Here is a 9519-nt window from a genome sequence, read left to right as displayed (position 1 = left end):
GCCCAATACCTCGGGACAAAATCGACAGATGTTAGTCGGTTATAGGGAAAAACCAAGAAAAAAATCAACAGACTTGATATTGTCAGAAAATAGTGTCTTGAAACACAAAGACCGACAGACTCTATCGATTAAAACCGAGGGAGTCCAATGAAGGTCTCAGGTTCAAAACTCCCTGCCTACGACAGCAAGGGATTTGCCTTCTGGGTCGAGCTCGTCGCACGGGGCTTGCCTAGTGTGAGTTATCTCTCCTGTGTGGTTTGCGAGCTATTGCACAGGAGCTGGATTTACCCTGTATGCACCCGAAAGGTAGCGGCTGCGGGTTCCCATGTCATTTAAAAAAAAAAAAAAAAAAATCAAGGGAGTCCATCAGCTAAGGAAAATACACCAGACTTCAGAAATTAATCCACAGAATCCGTCGATCTTTGTGTTTCAAGATATTTTTTTCTGACATTATCAAGACGGTAGGTTTTTCCTCAGTTTTCCCTATAACCGATTGACGTCCGTCGGTTTTGTCCCGAGGTATTTGACATTTTTTTAATAATGTATACCTCTAAATGTGAGTTCTAGCTAATCTTTTATCCTTTTTTACATAATTCTCATCAAATCTAACAAACAGAGTTCGATAAATATTTTGTTGGAGACTAAAAGTGTTATCTTTTGGCGAACTTAAAGGACCAAAACTATTAAGTGCATAATTAAGGGACTATTTTTAATCAACCCTCCTAGTTAAGGGACCATTTTTATTAATTTGTGATAAACTTAAAGGATCAAAACCGTTAACCGCGTTGTTAAGGGACTATTTTGAGCCTACTCTCATACTTAAGGGACCATTTATGTGCTTTTCTCTAACTATTTCCATCGTTTTTAAGCTAGTGAAAATTACTCAGCAGTCCACTTGTCAAAGTTTGCTTGTGAAATCAAAGCTATATTGACACTTAGATATTGTACTCAGTAGCTGAAATAGTTGTACGTTGGTGAACTGTGACATGTAATAAATAGTAGCTTAACAGATAGCAACGGCTTTTCAAGAAGCAGAAGCTATCACTTGCCAAGAACTGGTAATTTCCCTCAACCCCATTCAAACTTTCTTGAAAATCATATGATATGATAAATGGTCTCAAATTTCTCTTGTATTTTTGTATTGGGTGAAAAGAAGGTTAAAAATGGGGCCTTTAGCATTAGCTTTGGATACAAAGAATTCTTTTGCAGTCTCAGGTAATTCCACAACTGCTCCACTTTTACTGATTGTTGTCAAGTTTGCTAATTTCTAACCTGTCTACTATCTTTTACCTTTTCTTTTTTTTCCCCATTTTTATTTGGGCTTTTACATATGGAAGTAATGATTGAGTGTAGTGTAATGGCAGAGTCTAATTGTTTGGACTAATGGAAATGGCAAATTTTTTGGACATAATTGGTCAATATACCTTGTTTTACCCTTTTTAAACTGACATTCTGCAATATAGAAATGTTAAATTTCGGGTTGTGAGCTGTGGCAGAGCCAGGATTGTAGTCTAGGGGGTTCAAATATATAAAGAAGTAAAAACACGAAGAAGCCAAGGGGGTTCAACATCTACTAAATATACATAAAAAAATAATTTTAACCTTGCAAATACTGTGTAATTTTTCAGCCGAGGGATGAACCCCCTGGAGACTACTTAGCTCTGCCACTGGTTGTGAGCTGTGGGGCGTGGATAATGAATTACAATTGATTATAGGTTTAATGTAATCAGTGGCGAAGCTAGGATTTTCACTAAGGGATTCAAAATAAAAAGAAGTATAACATACAAAGAAGCCAAGGGGATTCAACACTTACTATATATGCGTAAAATATAGTTTTGACTTGTATATATATATATAGTGTAATTTTACGATGAAGGGGGCTCGAATGAACCCCCTTGCGGTAGCCAAGCTCCGCCCATGAGTGTAATGCTAGAGTATTTGAATGATGAATAAGGCAATTTTATATTAGGGATTCGAGTTGTTGAACATTGAGATCTCAAGATTCAAATTAGGTCACTAAACACTCTCGGTTACTGGATTTAAAACCTATTGGAGTTAGTATTATTCGTACTAATTTGGGTCGAAGTTGAAAAACTGTTGATATTTTAAGCTGACAGTGTTGCTGTGATGTTGTTACATTAAGTGCACGTAATTTCAAATTACATATATGATTGCTAATGTGTACTGCTACATGTTGGTTTTGAACAGACAAATCTTAATAGTGAAATATTTCTATTAGTTACATCAAGTAAAAAACCTTTCTTCAGGAAATACAATTAATCAAGCAAAATGTTTAGTGTAATGACAGGCCTAGCTTTTGGCTCAAGCATTAATGCTCAATAGACTGAACAGTGCTCCTCTTTGAAAAAAAAAAGAAAAAAAAAGAAGTTTCTTTTCATCAATTCCCAATGTATTCAACTTTCATGAAGTATGGTTTATCTTAATGATATGAAGATTGTTACTAAAAACAGGGTTATAAGAATAACCATGCATTAGCTCATATTAGGATGTAGATTCATATTGATTCTTTATCTTGTATGTTTCCGGTTCTTTCTTGAGGATGTGGTCTGATTTTGCAGATGCATCTGGTAGAAAAATGGATAACCTTCAGATGGTACCCAAAAAGTTCTTCGCATCAATCAACAATGGAGAAGAGAAACCATTTGATTTCCTAAGAATGCTATTTGGTATGTCTGCTGAAATACTAGTACTAAGATGATGATAATGGTGCATACTTGTCATATATCCAGAAGTTTCCTCTCTATTTTTCTTTTAATTAACAACTACACGCATCTTGCCAGAAAGAGGGGAAAAAGGGAATGAAAAAGGCAAATAGAAAGACCATTTCTTTCACTATACAGTTGACAGATAGGAACTCTGTACATCAATCTGGTTTCCCAAGTTCCCCTTTCATTTGTGCAATTGATTCTTTTACCAAAAGTACTTCAACATTTGTAGGTCAGAAATGGAACAGTCGGACCAAACAAAAGATTGAACAGTAAATTGTTTAGTCAAAATGTTATTTCGACTACTCTTTGCTATACTGCTCGTATACCAGAGGTTTTCCTATCATTAATAAGATTATTTACCTCATCTGCAAAGACAATGTTTAGTCGCTTGAAAGAACTGTTCTTGACTGTCATCTGAAAATTCATGTGATAAACCTGTCAAATGGCAGAATGGTGGAGCAACTTGGTGCTCAATAGCTTATGATGCATCATAGAGCCTGTTTGGATGGGCTTAAAAAAAGCAGCTCATAGAGCCTGTTTGGATGGGCTTAAAAAAAGCTGCTTTTTTTAAGCTAAGCCAAACGGGCCAACTTATTTTTTTGGGCTTATTTTAAGCACAAAATGGCTTATAAGCTGGCCAGCCAAACACTCAAAAAAGCTGAAAACAGCTTATAAGCTGTTTTCAGCAACTTATAAGCTAAGCCAAACGGGCTCATAATTGTTTTTTGACAAGTAAATGTATTTTATTAGTAAAGGCTCAGTACCAAGCTAGTACTGAGACAGAGGACGTCATACAAAGCTAGATTGGTATATGATTCATCATGCCCCTCTGGGCTTAGTTCAAGTGGCAAAGGTTGAGGGACTTGTGACTTGAGTTACAGGTTCAAGCCCTGTGTCATGCAACTAAGCCTGTATTTAAGTGGAGAAGGGTAGAGGTGCGGGCCTGTTATCCCAGAGTTTCGAAGGCTGCAGTTGGTCCTAAGGGTTAGCTCGAAATGGATTTCTCTGTCATACAAAAGAAAGGTATATGTTGCATCATAATTATTTCAGACTAGTTATACTCTTCGTGGGGGATAGGGTACAGAAACTAACAACATAGAGTCCCAACTTCTGAAAAAAGAGATTTCTAGTAATCAAAACCATTATAGGACAAGAATCTTTTGTTTTGAGGTTTGGCACTTCTAATCTTGGTTAATGTTTTTGCAGAGGGTGTCATAGCAGGAGGGACCGCCGGCGTTGTTGTTGAAACAGCTTTATATCCCATTGATACAATAAAGACACGACTGCAGGCAAGTTAATTGCTTATAACCGAAGTCTATATCAATTATGTGTGCCATACTACAATGCTAGATTCGGTATCTTTAGTAGCTTCACGAGTCACAACAGGCTTTCACGATTCTCGAGACTATTAGCTCCTTATGTTGACAGGCTGGAACAAAGAGAGAAGAAAAGGGTAGATAGATAATATATACAGAGTACAACTTTTATTCATAGCCACATGCTATTGCATAGTCCAGTTGACATAGCATTTGCATATAGCTGAGCACTTCTTTTTATGGTTTGTCCTTGTTCATATTCAGGTTTACTGCCATTAAAATAGTCGAATGCAGAGCGTCAGGCCTCTTGTCATTTTAATTTACATTTTTTTCAGTCTGTTGTTTCTCCCTGAGTATTCGAGTCATCAGTTTATAGCTTCCCCGTGCAGGCAGCTCGTGGTGGAGGACAAATAGCCTTGAAAGGGTTGTATTCCGGGCTTGCTGGAAATCTTGCTGGAGTTCTACCGTAAGTTATAGTAACAAAGTACTATGTAATAGTACAACTATGTATATCAGGTTCCATGACACCTGAACTAGTGTCAACCAGATGCAATTGAAATTATTTTTTGCAACCATAACTAGCTTTCATTTCCTGAGGTGAACAATCCTATTTTCTTGTACAGTTACTTACCTAAGGATATTTCTATTGATCCTGTTCTCTCGTGCAGGGCTTCTGCTATTTTTGTTGGTGTATATGAACCGGCAAAGCAGAAGTTATTGAAGATGCTTCCTGAAAATCTTAGTGCTGTGGCCCATCTTGTGAGAATTTCTCCTCCCACTTTCATGATTGCATTTGGTCTTGTTTTCTATTTTCTTTTTATCAAGGTGGTCTTATTTTCTAGTTTGTGATATGACATATACCATTTTGTTAATAGAACAGAAATCATTTTTACTGTTGAGAATATAATCAAGAAAATAAAAGTATTCACTTTGTAACCGCTTAAGCTTCTAGATGAGATGGTTACATACTTCAACATGGTATTAGAGCAGGCAGTCGTCGTAAGTTCGAGACTCACTGCCACCCGTTATCAAAAAGAATTTTCACGTGCGTGGCCCATGAAAAAGAATCAGGCCCGCACATGAGGTGACGTCTCGAGAATATAATCAAGTAATAAGAGTGTTCTCTCTCTAACAGCTTAAGCTTTTAGATGAGATGCTCACACACTTCAAAAACTTTTGTAGAGACTGTTTGATGGCATATACTATTCTATAGTCATTTATTCCCCACGAAAAAAGAAAGAGGTACCACATGGAGAAGAATTTGAGGACTAAAAGGAACAAAATATCGGGGTACTAGATGATATGATACATTATGAAGCTCATCTAAATAGCTAGCGGAAATGTAGATGGAAATGAAATAAGAAAAGAAACATGACGCAAATCTTGCAGTTTATCAAGCACACAAAAATCCTGGTTACTGATAACATGATTCCTTATCACCTCATAAATTGTGATTTGTTCCTGTAAATTACACATGCATTTAACTCTATCTGGCATCTTCACGAAGTTGTTTTTCTCAGGTCACTGTTCTTCAAGTTACGCCTATACCTTCTTGTGGTATTTCAAATATAAGTTTTCAAATGAAAGTAGCTTTTATATCTCGGTATCTGACATCTGAAGCATGCATATTACTTTCAAAGTGTTTTGATTTCTGTTTCTTAACAAGAACTGCCAAATTTCATGCAGACTGCTGGTGCTTTAGGAGGCATTGCTGCTTCTTTCGTTCGTGTTCCAACAGAGGTTAATGAATTTTTTGAGATTTTCATTTCCTGGATGTCATGATTCTCCTTTTGTTATCATTCTTGATTTTGCCTGTTTAGGATACCACCTTTGTAAATCTATTGATTGCATTTGGTTTCTTGACACTACAGGTGATTAAGCAGCGAATGCAAACTATGCAATTTGCTTCGGCTCCTGATGCTGTTCGGCTAATTGTTTCAAAAGAAGGTTTTAAAGGTCTTTATGCGGTATGTTAGTTTTTTAATGTCACATATCTTGGACACAGTTCCAGCAACATTTATCCATTGTGCTCACAATTTCATTACATTTTTTGGGTATTAATGGTTCAAACTTCTGCAAATGATAGCTGGGTGCAATTTTCACGTGATAGGTATAATATTGGTTTATTTTATCTTAATACGGGGATTTTGTAGGGATATGGGTCATTTATACTTCGAGATTTGCCATTTGACGCCATCCAGTTCTGTATCTATGAGCAGATGCGGATAGGTTATAAGCTGGCAGTAAGTATCCTGCTTTCCAAGATGTTGAGTGCAATTTTTCACTAATGTTATGTGAAACTTACCCCGTTTCGCTGTTGGCCATTTATGTGTGATAGAGCTTCATTCGCGTGCAGTCTAAATTTTGATTCACAGCTAAAGAGAATAAGAAAAGATTTTGCATAAACTGGTGTATTCATACTTAAGCAGAAATTCTCTGAGCTCATTTCTTCTTGTCTTTCCTCCTTGCATGTTTGACTTCTTTCTGCAGTAGCATTGAAAGTTCATGGAATATGGTTTGAATTAATAAACATGAGGAACGTTAAATTTGCTTATTTTCTTTTCCACTTCCTGTCATGGATGGAGATGATCAGATGATTTACTGTTTGATTGAAAAAGATATGGCACTAGTCTCTTAAAATACTAAGATTGATATCAAAGCTGCCTTATGTGGTTCTTGGCAGGCAAAAAGGGAATTGAATGATCCAGAGAATGCAGTTATCGGTGCTTTTGCTGGTAATCCATCTTCATAGCCCTATTAGTCCATCAGTTGGTAGTTCCCTGATATGGCATAGTCTTCATTTATAATATTTAAGTTGAAGATTCAACTGCTTCCTAGAGGGTGTCACTTGATCTGTCATTTACGCCTGAAGTATCGAAGAAATGTAGGCTTAAGTCAGATAAGTTTTACATTGCACAATTTCACAGGGTGTTTTCATTTTCCGTTTAAATCAACCGAGCACCCATTATTGACTGAATCACAAAATGACCCCTATGATTTTGATTATTCCTCCTTTGGGTTAATAAATTGGTGTGGGAATCGATAAAGCATGGCCAACTTCAAGAACCAAACAAACATTTGCCATCTATTCTTGTTTGAAGTTCTGAAAATTCAGGACCTATGGATTTTTAGAAAACTGCATTGCAGGGTTCTTAATCTTATTCCTGAAGAGTTGTAGAGTGAACCAGCAATTTGAAAATCCTTTGGGCCAATCTGGAACTCCTCAAAAGATCTGTCAGTTATAAATACCCGTACCAGCACTACTGCTGGAACACATTAATGTGATCTATTCATTTTACTGAAAAAAAATTGCCACTAATGGAACCTGTTAAAATAATGCATCAAAATGTTGTTTAAGTTATGAAGAAAAGACTGTAAAATCTCCATGTCAGTGAATGTATATGCAACGTCGAGGGAAAATTTGGCATGATTATATGACTAAATAATTGCTGTCTAGGTGATGCAAATTACTGAAATTCCGAATGTTTAGCCTGTCGAGGATTATAACTTCTCATGTTGCTGCAGTAAATTTATGATTTTCCTGCTCTGAAGCTATCGGTGGTTACCATTACTTCTTGCAGGTGCTCTAACTGGAGCTATAACTACCCCTCTTGATGTCATTAAGACAAGATTAATGACTCAGGTACTTGCTTCACATGGTACTCAAACTCTGTATCTCCTAGTCTCTTCATCCCGTGCATCTATGGCTATTACAAAATGACACTTCCATAAATTGCAACGCTGCTTTTTCATTTAATTTAGGTAATAAACTCTAGTCTTGTTCCTCTACAGGGTTCTGCCAACCAATACAAAGGCATCGTTGATTGTGTGAAGACTATTGTTGCAGAAGAAGGGCCTCCAGCACTTTTAAAGGTAGAGGGATCCCACGATTCCTTTTAGAACCCAAACCTTGGTTCATTTATCCTGGTGACTGCATCTTTTCTTGGTTTGTTTATTTTATCTCCTTTATGGAAAATCAAATGGATGATGAAAGAGCTTTGCTTCCCGCGCTCCCCCTTCCATTTTGGTGATGGGACCTTAATGTGGTTATAAGCTGACGCCATGCATTTTTTCCTCATTTTTGCCTGTATATAAATAAATATCATGTACTCTATCCATCTTCTCTTAACATTATATTTTAGATGCATCATTATAAATATTCCATCAAATAGAAGCTGCTAAGGACCACTACAAATAACTTCCCACGTTTCTTTGTTTTGTGACATGAGATAAATACAAACGTGTACCTTTTGACTCTGAAACTTGTCAGTCGATGTCTGACACATAATTGCTTACTCTCTGTTTGTTTGGAATTATAGGGCATCGGGCCAAGAGTGCTTTGGATAGGCATTGGAGGATCAATATTCTTTGGTGTTCTTGAGAGAACAAAGCGATACCTTGCACAAAATCGTCCTGATAATGAAACCTCAAAGAAGGATTAGTTTCTATGCTTTTTTGCAACTAGCTGCATAGAATGAATATATTGAATTTAGTAGTCAGTATTGCCGCCATTTGCAGAAAGTTGACTATGACAGAAAGTAAGTATCCATAGAGGTAAATAGATATGCTGTCCTTGGGATTAACAGCTTTTGCTTTCTTCTCTTAGAAAGTCTGTGCCCAAAGGGATTTTGAAATGGAAGAGTTACATTATTTCTTGAAGTCATAGTGTGTTTACTCTCATGCATATCAATGAAACAAGCCAATTATTCTTTTCTCTTATTTGGGTCAGAATCCGTTTTGTTTCTTATTTAGCACAACATTGGCTGCTCCTATTATTGTTCTTTCGTTGTTTTCCGGTTTGAGGGATATTTGTTCCTTATTTTTCACTATTGTATCTTATGCTTTCTTTCATGCCACAAAGCATTTCTTGGTCTAAGATTCAGGCTGGCCGTTCAGTCTTTCATTCAGAACCCAATTAGATTGTATTGAGTATTCTTAGATAAGTGGAACATCTAAATATAGCCTGCGGGAGATGGCAATGAATTTCTCTTATTTGATTTTTCCTTTCAAGCTTTAGTGTGAAAGTGAACGGGAAGGGAAGATAAACTTCTTCTTTAGTTGCACTGTCCAACGAGCACCTCTTTTGTTATCCTGGTTCGTCTCCATTTTTGTGAAACTATTCCTCAAGCAAGGCAGCCGTATGTCATCAAAGGGTTTGTGAGAATAATGGAATGGTTAGTTTCATCGAGGAGCAAAGAAAAATCCTCCAAGCGGACAAAGACCTAAATTGTCATTAGATTCATTCGTAAGCTTTGCTTTTGCAATAACATGATCCTGAGAGTGCTGGAGAGGAGAAAGCGGTAAAAAGCCACACATCAAAAAAGCGTTGATGGGGTTGGACAACAGTCATTGAAGTTAAGTATATCAGTTTGGTTGCCTGTTTATTTGATTATACAGTCAAACCTCTCTATAATGGCAGCGTTTGTTCGAAAATTTCATAGCTGCTATAGTGAGGTGTTGTTATGTATATATAC

The 9519-nt window shown here is 36.8% G+C and overlaps 1 protein-coding gene across 2 annotated transcripts; it reads left to right on the top strand.

Annotated features, from left to right (window-relative positions):
• Positions 1 to 920: 920 nt before the first annotated feature.
• LOC132059395 (S-adenosylmethionine carrier 1, chloroplastic/mitochondrial) lies at positions 921 to 8764 on the top strand. Of its 2 annotated transcripts, none has more exons than XM_059452002.1 (13): positions 921 to 1058; positions 1154 to 1215; positions 2580 to 2687; positions 3936 to 4022; positions 4439 to 4511; positions 4714 to 4804; positions 5732 to 5785; positions 5917 to 6012; positions 6199 to 6288; positions 6729 to 6780; positions 7627 to 7688; positions 7838 to 7918; positions 8365 to 8764. In XM_059452002.1, the coding sequence occupies exons 2-13, from the start codon at positions 1164 to 1166 to the stop codon at positions 8485 to 8487; spliced, it is 969 nt and encodes a 322-aa protein (XP_059307985.1). In that variant the 5' UTR covers positions 921 to 1058; positions 1154 to 1163; the 3' UTR covers positions 8488 to 8764. The 2 variants fall into 2 exon arrangements, with proteins under 2 accessions (XP_059307985.1, XP_059307986.1); XM_059452003.1 differs by having other exon boundaries at positions 927 to 1058; positions 1157 to 1215.
• The last annotated feature ends 755 nt before the right edge of the window (positions 8765 to 9519 follow it).

This window comes from Lycium ferocissimum, chromosome 6 (assembly GCF_029784015.1).
Source record: "Lycium ferocissimum isolate CSIRO_LF1 chromosome 6, AGI_CSIRO_Lferr_CH_V1, whole genome shotgun sequence".
In the NCBI taxonomy this organism is placed as follows: Eukaryota; Viridiplantae; Streptophyta; class Magnoliopsida; order Solanales; family Solanaceae; genus Lycium; species Lycium ferocissimum.
This window is presented reverse-complemented; position numbering and strand designations above follow the sequence as displayed.